The sequence below is a fragment of the Pteronotus mesoamericanus genome, unplaced genomic scaffold (assembly GCF_021234165.1).
Source record: "Pteronotus mesoamericanus isolate MK-2021 breed Mesoamerican mustached bat unplaced genomic scaffold, CSHL_Meso_final contig_82, whole genome shotgun sequence".
NCBI classification, from domain to species: Eukaryota; Metazoa; Chordata; class Mammalia; order Chiroptera; family Mormoopidae; genus Pteronotus; species Pteronotus mesoamericanus.
Genome location: NW_026555265.1, coordinates 30,978,676 through 30,994,148, shown reverse-complemented (window position 1 = coordinate 30,994,148; position 15,473 = coordinate 30,978,676). Strand labels below are relative to the sequence as shown.

At 34.0% G+C, this 15,473-nt stretch overlaps 1 protein-coding gene across 2 annotated transcripts in view; it reads right to left on the bottom strand.

The window, feature by feature from the left end:
* The window catches only part of EPHA3 (EPH receptor A3), a 341,268-nt gene that overhangs the window by 72,203 nt on the left and 253,592 nt on the right, over nucleotides 1–15,473 (bottom strand). For both annotated transcript variants that reach the window (XM_054585243.1, XM_054585242.1), the window contains exons 6-7: nucleotides 6,495–6,619; nucleotides 3,102–3,264 (exon numbers count right to left, since the gene is read on the bottom strand). In XM_054585243.1, the coding sequence (XP_054441218.1) occupies nucleotides 3,102–3,264; nucleotides 6,495–6,619 (288 nt within the window). The remainder of the gene's footprint in view (nucleotides 1–3,101; nucleotides 3,265–6,494; nucleotides 6,620–15,473) is intronic.

The window sequence follows — 15,473 nt, the reverse complement described above, 5'->3', positions numbered from 1 at the left end:
AGTTTTCTCACCTGTTAAATGGAAGTTCATGTAAAACTAAACACTGACATATAAAAAGTAAGACTTTTTAAAGCACTTAGGAAGAGATTTTATATAAATATATATACATATATATATATATATTTCACTGTGCCTCCATTCCTTTACTATAGACCAAGTTCAGAAAATATTATCTGAATTTCTGTTAAAAATATACTGTACTCGACTAAGAAATATTTTCCTGTTATGAATGAAAACTTTTCATATAATTTGAAAAATAAAAACCACAGCAAACAACAAACTGTTAAGAAATCTACACACAAGTTTTTTCTAGATCTATTAAATGTCAATATATAACAAATAAAAGCCTTAAACCTTCAGAGTGTTTTATGTGTACGTATTTTCAATTTGTGGTTGGAAATCTGCTGATGCAGAGGGCCAACTTAAATTATCTGTGGATTTTTGACTGCACAGGTGGTCTGCACTCCTAATTCCCAAGCTGTTCATGGGTCAACTGTATATCATTTTTATTTTTAAAAATGGGGTGAGAATTGATTTTATTATTTTCCCCTTAAGACAAGGGGCACTTTTTTTCTCATCTATATTTAAAATCTGGAAGAATTCTATGGTGAAGTAATAAGAGTAAATTTATGTATATATATTTTTAAATCAAACTGTGCAACTCAACTATTTTTTATAACTGGAAAGGAAGATATTAAAAAATATTGCATTTTTCTTTCTAATCTCTTTTTATCTGCTCTCTCTCAATCAATGCAATACAAATATAAAACTTATTTAGCAAAAATTCTAAGAACCTGCAATTTTTAAATGGACTATTTTAGACGAATCAGATATTGAAGCCTCCTTAGAAGCTCATGTACAACACCACCACAGCAATGTCTGTGGTAAACTCTAATTACATGAGAATGTATGGGAGGAGGGCAGGGCATAACGGGAAACACGGGGAAGGCTCATCAAGGAACATGTATAAAGGACTCACAGACAAAGCCGAAAGGGGATAAGATTGAGGGTGGTGGATGGGATTGAGTAGGGGCAAGTGGTGGTGGGAAAATGGAAACAGTGTACTTGAACAACAATAGAAATAAAAATAATAAATTCAGATTAACAATAAACATTTTTAAATATTAAAGAAATTTAAAAAATTTGGAATGTTTTATTGCTGTTAGAAATGTACTTATCAGATAGGGTTGGTGCTAATTGAGAACATACAAGATTAGATTGATATTCCAAAATAATACATCAACATGATAAATTTTTATCTAATAGTGATCTGACATTTCTGCCTTCGATATGCCTAGTTTATACCACAGAGAATAGTAAACATTTGCTCTTTGTATTTCTATGATTTGGGATCAATCTGGGTGAATCTAATAACCAAATAAAAGTTTGATAAAAGACAATCTACTGTCATTTCAAAGCAAGAAACTATATTTGTACCACTTAAAAGTTATGAAAAGATTTAATTATTCATGCTAAATTGCAATTATGGTTTGGTACTATGTTATCTAAAATTGTTTGTTTTAAACATTGTTCACATGACTTCCACGGTATTTTATGGCATTTTGTTTCAAGTGTCCGTGGAGAGAGGTTTCTACATGCCCATTCCACCACAGGGAGATTAGCTGAGGGCGTGAAGCATAGATTTGTGTGCCTCACAATGGCAGTTCTCCTCCAAATGGAATTGGTAGGTTTCAGCTGTGAGCCAATGACTTCTAAGAACACTAGAATTTCAATACTTTGCAGAATGTACAGCTTGTTATTGTAAGCAGCATTTCTAATTGTCTGACAAAAGTGTGCCACAAAATATTTACCCTATCATGTTACTTAAAGAGTTTTTATAATTTTTGTTAATCCTGAGTGTTTCTATAAAATTTGGGCATAAAATATTATCACGCTGGTAACACTGTGATTTTATATCATAAACAAAATAATTAAATAGAGAATGTAGGTCTCAGGGAAAAATGACAAATTAGAAAAATCAAAAGAAATTACTGGGCTTCCTTTCAGTGGAGGGCTGGGAATTGTCATATTCTCCCTGGATAAGCTGTTTCTAAAAGGGGTTCGTTTTTTATTTTTTCTAGGCTATTTTACAACTGTGTGTTTAATGTGATTTAGAGGATTTATTGTGATGTAAATGATTTTTCCATTACAACTATTACAATGACACTTAATTCAATAGAGATATAATTGATGGGTGCTGTAGATGAGATAATCCCAGTCATTCATTTATTTTCATATAGTATATTAAGCAGTTTTGGGTCTATTATCAAATTTAAGCATTCCTGATCCTTACACACACACACACACACACACACACAAATATGTTTGTATATATGTTTTTCCTTTGAACCAATTTTAAACTTTTATTAGTTTTGGTAATTAAGTTAATAAGCTTTTAACTTGTGACCATTTTATATTAGTACTATAGTCATGATTTTACCTTTTAGAAAAAAAATTATATTTTAGCAGAGAGCTCTTCTAATATGAAGCAAATGCATTCAAATAAAAGAAAAATGTTGGGGTAATGTTTGCCAATTTTAGACCAATTTTAGCCAAATTTGGGGTTAAGCAGATGGAACTATCCAAATTGTGGATGTGAATGTGGTGATATATCAGATTTTAGACAATAGTTAATCTCCAAGTGATACAAGGTTGACTGTACTAAAAATTAAAACAAAATAAGATCTTCATGGGTCAGAAAGGTTTTTGTTTTGTTGTTTCTTTTTTTTTGTTTTTTTTTTTGGTAATCAATTGAATTATTCAATGAACCTGGAATATCTGGATTGTCAAGTACTGAAAGTGTGTTACCGTACTACTTAATGTTACTGAAAGCAATGTATGACTAATAAAAAACCAGAAGCATTTCAGGCATTATAATATGTTTGGTTTGTAAAAGAGAAAAAAAAAATCACAAATGTACATTTATACAATCACAAATGTCCAGATCCAATGCTATGGAAATCGTTAAATGTTCCAAGCAATGATATTTTCAATGTATCACACTGTTTTAAAATTTAGGAGGGTAAGAATGAATTATCAGGCACCTTATGAATTAGCAACATTCCCCCCCCCCCATTACACTACATTGAAATGATACATACAGTCGGGACTTGTTTCAAACTCAAATTTGCGACTGTTGGTCCCATATCCAGCTGCTGTTCGGGCTCGGATTTGGAAAACATACGTAGTGTCAGGCTTGAGGCTACTGATGGTAACATTCGTGCCTCTTGCCCTCAGAATGGTGTAACTTGTCTCTTGCTCCTGCTTTGAGGTAAGAAAAATCACGTTAAAATCAAATCTTCATAATATATCAAGTAGTAAAAAGGTGAACCACTCAAAACGAATTATTTTAAAATTTAATACAGATCAAAGAACAGATGAAATAGACATGATAATCATTTCACTATCTGAAGGCATTTTTTAAGATAAAAATATTTACAGTTTCTAAATTTGGATACAATAATTTGTGCCCTGCACATAAAGCAGGAAAGTTAGTTTTCATTCTTACCAATTACCGACTCTTTGAGCAAAAATCTGTTCTATTCTCAAACAAGGCTGAAATTTTCAACCTAATTAAAATAATAAGTTTACAAAGAGGAAAATACCCTTTTAGATTAAACCTAATAGGAATGCCCTGCTGATTCTCAGATAGGAAATATTCTATCAGTTTTAAAATATTAAACTCCAAAAGATCAAAATTCTATATGTTGCTCTATACTAACAACTTTCTCAGCATCAACTGAGTTGTATTGTATTTTCATTGCATTGAAGTCACAATGGTTTAACAGAAACAAAAATCTCCAGATCAAAGTCTAGAAATATTTCTCAAAAAGGACCTCCTATAAGAGATTGACATTGTACATTAAGAAATTCACACTACATGTTAAAAGTAAAGTCTTCTTGGGTCAAACTTCATTTACAAAAATTGGATTAAGTAGAATCACATTGTTTCTCTAACATATATTAGTCTGTTGTGAGCACTTCATGGATATCTTGTCTTAGAACAACAGAGAAATGTTTCTGAATCTGGAGTGGCGCCTGGAGTGGGTAATATGGAACAATGCATGCCATCAGCCAACACTAGGTAGAACTTTGCAGAAATAAGGTCGTATGTTACACTAACTTTTCAGTTAAAGATGCTGGTTATATTTTAGGTAGACTTGGAGTTGATATATTAAAAATGATCAGAGTCAAATATATTTATTTTATAGAAAAATTATTTCATTTGTTAAAAAAATATTTAGCTAACCCTTTTAGAGCTTGAAATCTAGTGAAACGTAGTATTTCTAAGCATCGTATATATTGGGAAATAATTTCAAAATGTATGTATGATATAAATATATATTAAATAATATCACACATATGTATCAAATTTCAAAATGCCTAGGGAAAAGTAAATAGATTCAGTCATTTTCTTTCTTGTACTGGTTAATATTGCTTAAATATAACCTTGCATATTATGCTGTTTTGGTGGAATTTAAAATACCTATGCACCCCAATGTTCATAGCAGCACAATTTACAATAGCCAAGTGTTGGAAGCAACCTAAATGCCCATCAGTAGATGATTGGATCAAAAAATTATGGTACATATACACAATGGAATACTACGCAGCAGAAAGAGAAAAAGAACTACTAAACTTCGCGACAGCATGGATGGAACTGGAGAGCATTATGCTAAGCAAAATAAGCCAGGGGGTGAAAGACAAATACCATATGATCTCACCTATAAGCGGAACCTAACCAACAATACAAAGATGCAAGGAAAATAAGACCAGCAACACTGAAAGGAAAAGAAATCAACAGAGACAAGAGGGAAGGAAGGAGGCGGGAGGGGGGGCAGGGAAAGTGGTGGGGGGTAGGCAGAGACAAATGTATTTAAAAAATTAATTAATTAATTAATTAAAAAGAAAGAAAGAAAACAAAATAAAATAAGTTCAGAATATGTTTTATATTTGTAAAAGATATGAATGTAGATTTGTTTTATTTTTTAAACAGCCCCATAGATCTAAAGGTTAGGTGTTTTGTGGTTCTGCTATGCTGTCTGAACTGAAGCACATCATTAATATTCTTTGATTTTGTTGCATCATCTATAACATGGATTCTTGTGTCTTCATAAACTATCTTCTCACATGTTTAAAAATAGAAGATCATGATCCAATGAGTATTTGACAATACGATAGAGGATCAATGAAAGTTACGAGATAACTTATTCAAACTATGATTTGGCACAATGAAGTTCATTAGGCCTTACTCCCTTTTAATGAAAGAGACATACTTTTTTTCTGTTGGGTGGAGGAGTAAGGAAAAATGGCATCGTACTTGTGAAATACATTAACTTCAGTAAAGAAAACACCTACATTTGCAAAGAAATGTTCATATATTATGCCTTTTGTGCAATTAATCATACCAATAATTCTCATGTTTCTAATGATTCATTGTCATGTAGAGGGAGGGAGGTAGCATAGGGGGAAGCATACAAAATGAAAAGTCACTGGCTGCTAGGATTTGAAACAGAGACCTACTGTTTATTAGCAGCGAGGGTGTGAGAAATGCAAATAACTTCACTGACTCCTGGTTCTCTTATTTGAAAAACAAAAAAATCCTTATTTGTCCACTTTCACAGGATTAGCAGGTAGCTCTAAATTGCATAATGTATACAGAAGTGTTCTTTAAATATAAACTACTATATAATGCACAACTTATTTTTAATTTGTTTTAAAAACTTTGCAAACTGCAACAGATACACAAATATGTTTTGTTAATATTAGTAGCTATAAAACCACTGAGCTCTAATGATAAGGTCTGAAACCATCTTGCTTTCAAACCTCACTGTAATTTATAACCAGGGAGAAATAAGTGCTATTTGGTGATGAAATATTGATGAAAAAATGAAGCCTAAGTTCTACTTATAAATAACCATCTATTTTTATAATCTCATTACAGAGCCACAATTTTATGATGTGAGGCAGACTTATACACTCACTCTCGTCTTCTAAATTTCTTCATGCCAGATCAAGAAAGCTTTTCTCCATCAATTCAATAATAATACAGGATTGTTTTTTTTTATTAGTTCAATGTTCCCATCTGTATTAAGTAAAAGTCATGTGACTGTGCAGGACAAGTAATGGTGCTTTAAGGCAATGAACTAAGGAAAAGTTCATCAGTGGGTTACTAACTAAGGAATCGCTATGAAATAGTTGGTAGAACATAAGTTTTGATGTGAAAGGACATGAATGTCATTTCTATTACCATCACTAGATGGCTTAAGTTTGGTAGTGACATCTCTGCTGTGGCTCACTGTTGTAGAATGGGAAATATTCTACACAATAATTTTTAAACACTACTTATAAATCAAATGTATCACATGAGCACAGATTTAAACAAAGCATGATGACCTCTTAGCAACGTCATTCATTTCTTTGCAAGAAACACAGCTTATGAGAAGGTAACCTCTTTCCCTACACCACCCATCCCTATCATATTGTCTCCCCACCTTTTCATAGTATTTGACCTCGTAGTCCAATATGATCCCATTAGGGTGTTCGGGTTCTTGCCAGGATAGAGAGATGCTGTTTCTGGATGACCGATCCTTCTTAATGGTCATGACAGGTGATGGAGCTGTAAAGAGAGGATGGAGGAGATCATAGGAGGGGACAAATTAATCAGGTTGTGAAGGGTGGTAAAGAAGAGCAGAGAGCGAAGGGAACAGCAAATGGAGTCTATCATTGTTCTAATCTTTGGCAAGAAAGCACTATTTCCATTTCAAAGGCTCTTGAGTATTAATCTGGCCCCATATCAAGCCTCAGCAGCTGGATTATAGCCCTGGTACATACAGGCCTATGGAAAATGAGCTGAGATTTTCAGCTGCTGGTGGAATAGTGGCAAGTAAGCAGATGTTTCCAATCTGCTACTCTAATGTAAGCAATGAAATATATTTGATATATTAAAATACGAGCAAAACATCGGGACTACCTATTTGTTATAATGTTGCAAAGTTATTAATGCCAGATTCTGCAGCTCATTGATAACATTTTCATATGCAACTCTGTAACAGGACTGGAATCTATTATGTACAAGGAGTCCCATGGTATCTATAGGTAATAATAGTATTTAGTGTACTGTAAAATAGATAAGATTTAGGATATATCTTGACTTCTGACAAAAATCTGTCATGAATAAAGTACGTATCAGAAAACTATAACAATCTTTTGCATATATGTGTTTTATTCCTTTAAAAATATTTAAAGAAAACTACCAAGGAAATGATTGCTGTTTGTACCTTAACTCTCAAGCTACATTTTTAAGTATCTTATTGGCTGATGACTCAATTATATGTATCATTATGCATTATCAAAAGTACAGAATATGAATTAAAAAGCATATGTTTGGATCAGATATCATAGGGTCACCATCATTTTTAATGGAAGGTTAAGTATATATTAAGTGATATCCTACTTCAAATCCTTCCATTAAAAATATAAATGCATACTATCCATCAAGCCACTTCTGGTTTCAAATCTCAACCTCAGTCCACAGGCGAACCGAAATATCTCACTTGAGGTTCAGCAGCATTCTGCCTTAATGGAATGCAGCAAAATAAATTACAAACATGAAAAAAAATCAAGAATTCCTAGGTGCTCTAACTGTTCAATTGTTTTCATTGCTAAAGGGCCTATTTTCTTATAAACTTTTCTCAAATCAAGAACTATTAAATTTAGAACCGATGTGTTTGTATTTCTCACAACAGCTAGAAGATTTGCTGATTTGATATTTCTGCGATTATCACATGCTAACTTATGTATATCCCACCTCTCATATAATCGTTCTGGTTTATAAATGCTTTTAATTTTTATTCTTCACTTAAAATAATTAATTAAGCTTGCCTTTGACAATTTATTGGAAAATATAAACCTAAATGAAGAATCTGTTGCAATAAATTTCCCATTTTTCTATTTCTATTATTTGTAAAATCTTTTTATGAACTCTTTTGTAATTAAGTTATTCTTACTTTGATTGGTTGGCTTGGGGATGATTACCTAACCTTTGCCAAGGAAAAATGTAGGTCTTGTGCTTTTCTGATGGAAAAAAATATTCATTTTTTTATTTACCATTTACTCTCATTAGCAATTAATACCCTGTTTTTTTATTCTCACCTAATGACATGCTTATTGATTTTTTAGAAAGTGAGGTAGAGTTGGAGAGATAGCAAAAATAAAATTGATGTGAGAGAGAAACATTAGTTGGTTGCCTCTCATAGGCACCCCAACCAGGGACCGAACCCACAACCTAGGCATTTGCCCCCCAGGAATTGAACCTGCAACTTTTTGGTTTACTGGACAACACTCCAACCAACTGAGCTGCACTGGCCAGGGCAGCGATTGATATCCTTTTATGACACATCATTTACTATTCATGTTTGCTTTTCTTTTATTCCATATTATTGCATTATATGCAAAATAGCCTCACAGCACCCCATCCCTCACCCCACGTTCGCTGTTCTGAAATTGATTCTAAGCAAAGTATAATTTATTTTGGTTATTTTTAGTTGAATTTATAAACATACTCAATAATTATAAACATATCACTGTCAAAATAACAGATTTGTTAAATTATTGAAAACTATTTTTAATTTACTCTAATACTGTAAAAAAATCAATTTATTATCCAATTGCTAAAATAAAAAATTTCTGCTCTGATTTCCTTGGAACCAAATTTTACTTTTCATATAAAAACTGGAGAAACTTCACTAATTTTCCTGCTAAAGTAAACCCATGATAGAGTAACTAAGGTAGGCTTATAGAGCATTTCCAAGAAGCTGAATGTTGAAAAACTTTCCTGGTAAACCCATGGAGACCCTACATGCATTCCATATCACCTTGAAACTGGTTTATTTTCCTTAGCAGTTCAAATAGATTTTCAAAGAGACTTTGAAAATTACCAGGTAGAGCATCTTTCCTTAAAGCAAAAGAGAAAGTAATTCATTTCAAAGAACAATTTGAGTGAGGACTGTATTAACTTTTTCATGAAAGCTTTGCAGGCTGTTTTGGGGATCTGCCCAAATTTTACTGCTTCTGCACTGAGCAAGACTTTGTAACTGTTGAAATTCTTCAAAGGTCTTTGAGCAAGCTGCGGAGCCCTGTTGGACTGTAATAAATAGCCTTTTGTAATTCCACACTTACTTAAGTAGAAGCAATTGCTTGAAGCTTGTGTCATCTCTAAGTTAAATGAACCTTTTCTGATTGCTGCTTTTAGGACCCTGTTAAGTCATTTGTTCTGCTCTTTAATATGCGTCCCTCACTTGGCTGCATTTCAGGAGTTTCACTCCACTGCACCAGCTGGAATCCCGTTACATTTGGGTAAAGCTCATCAATATATTAATATTAATAAATAATTAAAAGAAATTGTTTTTCTCTCCCCTAATAAATAATTTTAAGACATAGTAAGGCATTGCAGAAAGAGATAAGTTTTATGGGTACTCCCTTGTATCCATGCTCTCTAAAAACTTTTCTGAAACATTTTTTATTTTTTATTTTTATTTTTTTAAATTAATCTTTTTTTTAAATTTTATTTTAATTTATTTTTTCAAATACATTTGTCTCTGCTTACCCCCCACCACTTTCCCTTGCCCCCTCCCTTCTTCCCTCCCTCAGCTCTTCCCCTTTGGTTTTGTCCATGAGTCCTTGCTATATGTTCCTTGACTTTCCCCTTCCCTTCATTTTCCCCGCCCCACCTCCCTCCTTCCCTCTTGTCTCTGTTGATTTCTTTTCCTTTCAGTGTTGCTGGTCTTATTTTCCTTGCTTCTTTGCATTGTTGGTTAGGTTCCACTTCTAGGTGAGATCATATGGTATTTGTCTTTCGCCCCCTGGCTTATTTTGCTTAGCATAATGCTCTCCAGTTCCATCCATGCTGTCGCAAAGTTTAGTAGTTCTTTTTCTCTTTCTGCTACGTAGTATTCCATTGTGTATATGTACCATGACTTTTTGATCCAAACATCTACTGATGGGCATTTAGGTTGCTTCCAACACTTGGCTATTGTAAATTGTGCTGCTATGAACATTGGGGTGCATAGGTTCTTTTGTATTGGCGTTTTGGTGTTCTTAGGGTATAGTCCCAGCAGGGGAATCGCTGGATCAAAAGGCAGTTCCATTTTCAGCTTTTTGAGGAAATTCCACACTGCTTTCCACAGTGGCTGCACCAGTCTGCATTCCCACCAACAGCCAACCATATGAAACATTTTTAAAATTCATGTCTTAAAGTATAATTTATCCGTACTTCCTCATGTTGTGAAATGCAATTTATAATATTGTTAAGAAACAATAAAGTGGATTCTTTTCCTTCAGTTATTTTTCAGGTATCAAATAGTGATTTTTCAATGCCCTGACTTTCAAAACTCATAGAAATTTCTTAAATTGATTTCTTTCTCTATAAAAGAACAAAGTATTACAGTGTATATCATAAAATAGTTGGAATTTATTTTATCTTTATTCCTCTGTTGTTGTTTTTTTTTTTAAATTTGTGATTTAGAAGAATGGTGGAAAATAGTTTTATGGAATAAAAAAGAAATCTATCTCAAGAATAGAGAAATGCTTGGAACTATAGTGAAAATTTATATTGGAGGATATATTGGGGCACAGGTTTTCCCTGGCAACATGCTGGTGTATAAGCTAAAATTGTAATTACTGGTGAACACTCTGATACACCAAGATGAAGAATTTTAATCTGGGGCCTATTTTATATACCTTAAATGATACAAATGATTCTCTTATTAAGATGAAGAAGTTGACAACCCAATAGGCTGTTATAAAAATGGCCCAGGCATTTATGGAGTTTAGTAAATGGATAGTTTTGCAGGAACAAAATTAAGAAATTAGTAATGAGAAAAATTAAAACAATAGAAAGATAATTATTTTTAGTAATTCAATAACCCTCTTTAAAATAATGTGTTGGTGTGTAATACACATTTTTGTTGTATCGATTGGTATTTAATAGGGAACTGCGGGGTCATGCTGGACATGGCTCTTCCAAACCCTGGCACGGCAGGTTGTCCAGAGGGCCCCTGTCCCGCAGGAATGTGTGTTGCTTGGAAGTGGATTGTAATTCTCTCCGTGTCTTCTTTTGGGAGCAGCCTCTTTTCCTGTGTGACTGCTTCTTAACCTTTTTCTTCTGCATGTACACTCTGAGGTAATGTGGTTTAGAGTCACATGCAAGACAGTATCCCCTTAGTCTGGGACCCCTTGTAACAAGTCTGGGACTCAGGGAGGTACAGTCCCACTTCGCTGATCTGCCGCCACTGCTGCTCCCTGTAATGTGAGTAATAAAGGCTCTGTCTGCTCCACCCAGTCCTCCTTGTGGGTTTCTGGGCTTACGCCAACTAGCAGTCGAGATCCCCGCGCTCGACCTGCTGCATTACACGAACAAATACTTGATTCTTAGCTTTTGCTATTCTGGGCAAAATCAGATCTATGTCTTTGGAAAATATATAAAGGAAACATAATATACTTGGTGAAGTTAGATGTATGATTTTTATTACCAGAGGACATGTTTAATGATTTTAGAGAGAGGGGAAGGGAGGGAGAGAGGGAGAGAGAGAAATGTCATTTGATTTCCTTCAGTACATGCCCCGACAGGGATGTACCCACAACCTAGGCATATGTCCTGACCGGGAATCGAACCCATGATCTTTCAGTGTACAGGACAAGGCTCCGACCAACTGAATCAGGCTGGCCAGTGCTGAAATATTTCTTAATAGAATACAAATACTGGAGAAAAAAGTGAAAGTTAGAAGGGAAATAGCGAAGGTTAGGGAGGTTCATAAATCACAGGGTGGTTAATTATGCTCCATGAAGCTTTCCTGTATTAAACTTCTAAAGAGGCCTGAACACTCCTGGTAATAAAATAACTCTTAGCCTTTGGTGTCAGAGTGGACATGCTCATGATTCTTTCAATTCATTCTTTAAAACTTGTTTTTAGTCATGCCCTGACTGGTGTGGCTTGGTTGGTTAGAGCTTCGCCCCATATAGAGAAAGGTCATGGGTTCAATTCCCAGTTCAATTCCTGAACCACATTCTTAGGTTGCAGGTTCAGTTCCTGGTCAGGGTGAGAACAAGAGACCACCAAACACATCAGTGTTTCCCTCTCTCTCTCCCTCCCTTCCCTTCTCTCTATCTAAGGTCAGTAAGCATGTCCTTGGATGAGAATAAAAAAGAAAAAAAAACTTCAGTTATAATATAGGACTAGACATAGAGTTTCACCCTATGTTATCTAGTAATATGTGTTTCACAAAAGCTATATCAAAATGCTTTCTAATTTCTGTTCTAAGGAGACATAATTTCCAGGACCAAGTGTTGAATTATTTACTTTTTCTTCTCTAGGTCAAAGTCACTGCCATGGCAGCCTCAGGAATCTGAATCACACAATAACTCGTCCAAAAGACAGAGAAACAGAGAAGTATAACCCTCAGCAGTTAATAATACAACCCCAGTCATTTATTTATAAAAGGGCAAGATTTTCTTATTGTTCATATAACCTGAAACATAGACTGCATATAACGAAATAATAGAAAAGCAAATTATAATAGGAAGCAAAAAAGTTAGGCTAAAAAATTCTGGGGTTTTTTTTTTTTTTTTGGAAGGGATTTGGTTAGAGATGGGGTTTGTGTAGCCCATAATTTGTATTAGTTCCACCCTTTGTCTTCGTGCGTCTATCAGGCCAAATCTGCTGATAGACATGGAAGGGATTAATTATTCTACCTGTGATGTTTTTAATCTACATTTACTATTATTATGCAACTAAAATATTACCCATCCTTAAAATCAGAAAATCAAAACTTCAAAACTTAACTCCTGCAGGATCTAGTTTGGTCTGTTGTTTTTATTGGGACTTTTTTCTTTCTGGGTTTGGGAATTTTTAATGAACCTCTGAGGTATCTCTGTGGTTTAGAGATTGAACAAGTTAAAGTAATAACAAAAAGGGCTCAGTATTTCTTTTCTAAGTGAGCCAAAGCTGTTAAAAATTATCTCCATGGGAAAAGATCATGCAGTAAACGGCTGAAAAATTTTTCCTTTGAATCAGACGTGCATTTAAAAGCATTAGTCCCTTTTTTTGTATCATTCATTACAATGCCCACTTAAGAATAATTCCTTCTCATTTTTTTTTCAGAAGTAGATACTTCTATTAAATCCAGGAACACTGATGGGTTTTAATTAGCACAATCGTTCATAGCTTAATGTTCTCCGTCTCATCACCCCTACTGTGATTTCCCCAGCTTGTCATTTTCCAGAATTTCCTGTTTAGGTTCCAAGACTCACCATTTTTACAGTTTACCCAGTTTGAATTTCAAAATTGTTCTCCTTTATATATTCTCTCTCACCAGCGACCTTGCATGCCAATCAGCTGCAACATCTGAGAGCTGAGAAATTTTCTCTTTTCCATCCCTGCCTTAGTTCAAACGCTTACCATTTTTCCTGTGCATTGTATACTTTGCTTTTCATCTCAATCTCTCAAGAACTTCAACTATCTACACATTTTGATGATTTATCATTTATAAAACAAATGAAACATGAACCCTCCCTTCCTTTCAAATATCATTTCAAATCAGTTTCTCTAAACTTGTTAACTAAACACACACTTTAAAGGAAAAGTTTCAGAATCAGTATTTTTAAGAAATTGTAATCAGAAAGCTCTTAAGATCACAAATTTGGGAAATTCTGGACTACAATAGAATAAATAATTTAATATTCATTACATTATTACTTAAGACTTCTGATAAGACTGAAAAACTATGGATGAGCTTTATCAGTTTTGTTCTCCTTTCAAAACTAAAGTTGCAAAGATACTTCATTTGATCATCTCTCTGCAATGTGCTTACTGTACTCCTGGTCTGGAATACTCCATCTCTTCCTTTTCTACCTGAGATATCTTGTTTTTTTCATTATTCTTTAAAAAACTATTGCTAATATAATTCCCCCATTAAGTTTTCCTGGGCCCTTTAGGATAATCAGCTAGTACCTCTTATGATGTATAGTATAGTTGTCCATTATCTTATTATTTAGTTTACTGCACTGTGTTGTAATTATATCTTCTGCTTACCAGTATGTCTTCCCACTAGACTATAAGTCCCTCGGAGTATTTGGTGCCTAGCATAGTGCCAACTTTCCATATTTTGTTTTGCATTTTGGTTAACTTTGCAATAAAGCACATAATGTATTGTGTGACTATTTCCTCTGAAAGATAAATTCTATTCACCTTTTGATATTAAATTAATAAAATACAAACCAAAATGAAAATTATGTTTAGCAGAGAGACTATTTTTAATAACATTTTCTTCATTTTCTGTAGTAAAAAGTAATTTTCTCAACCAAACCAATAATGCTGGGAGAAAAACATTATAAAATATGTACACTGAAAATAAATTTTGATGTAGGTTTCTCATTTTGATTTTCTAGAAAATTCTAAAATTGTAATTATTAAAATTTGAAGACCCCGGAGTAATTTTAAAAAGTGGAGAATGCAGTTACAATTTTAATCTCTTGTCCATTCAGCACAGAGCATAAAAAACGGAAAAAAAACCAGTAGTGATGAGAGAAGAGTTAATTTCATAAATATTTATTGCATCGATTTATCAAGATGAGAGCCTATTTTTTACTTTTTGAATTGTACTTAATATTTCTTATTATTTTAGCATTAAGTTTTTCTTATTTTAATAAAATCCAATATCCTCAATGAACAGAATAATCTTCAAATGTGTTGTTAAAAAAATACAGTTCTTCCTGCCTGTGTTTCTCCTTTACTCACACATTACTACCACCCTCCTATTTCTGACATATCTGGTCACCAAATGCGTGGTTCTTTTACACACCAAACAATTCTGCGACACCAGCTGGATGTCCTGTAATGTAACTAATTTCTGATACTATCAGAATAAGGCTTCAGTCCGTTAGAATGCACCCCATTTCAGATGCCAACACAGGTAGTAGGTCCCCAGGTTACTCAAAATTTCTATCCAGTTTGGTTACAAATAGGATTTTGTCACAACTCCCTTCTTGGGTTTGATTAATTTGCTAAAACAAATCATTCAGAGAAACATTTACTTTCACTTACCAGTTTAATAAAGGATAAGATCAAGAATACAGATGAACCAACCAGATGAAGTGGCACACAACGCAAGGTCTGGGAAGTCCCCAGGGTAGTGATATCTGTTTCTTAGTGGCTGTGGGCATTGCTGCCCTCCCAGTGTGTGGATGTTTTCAAGGACCCAGACGTTTATGGAACCTCCTACTATTGGGCTTTATGGAGGCTTCATCACATATGTCCTTCTCTTTTCTCAAGAGAACGGGAAGGGGTTGTTGAAAATTCCAAGTTTCTAATCATAACTTGGTCTTTCAGATGACCAGCACTCAATCGAGAGCCATCTGGGAACCCACCCAGAATAACCTCATGAAAATAAAAAAAAAAAAAAACAACACTTCTCTCA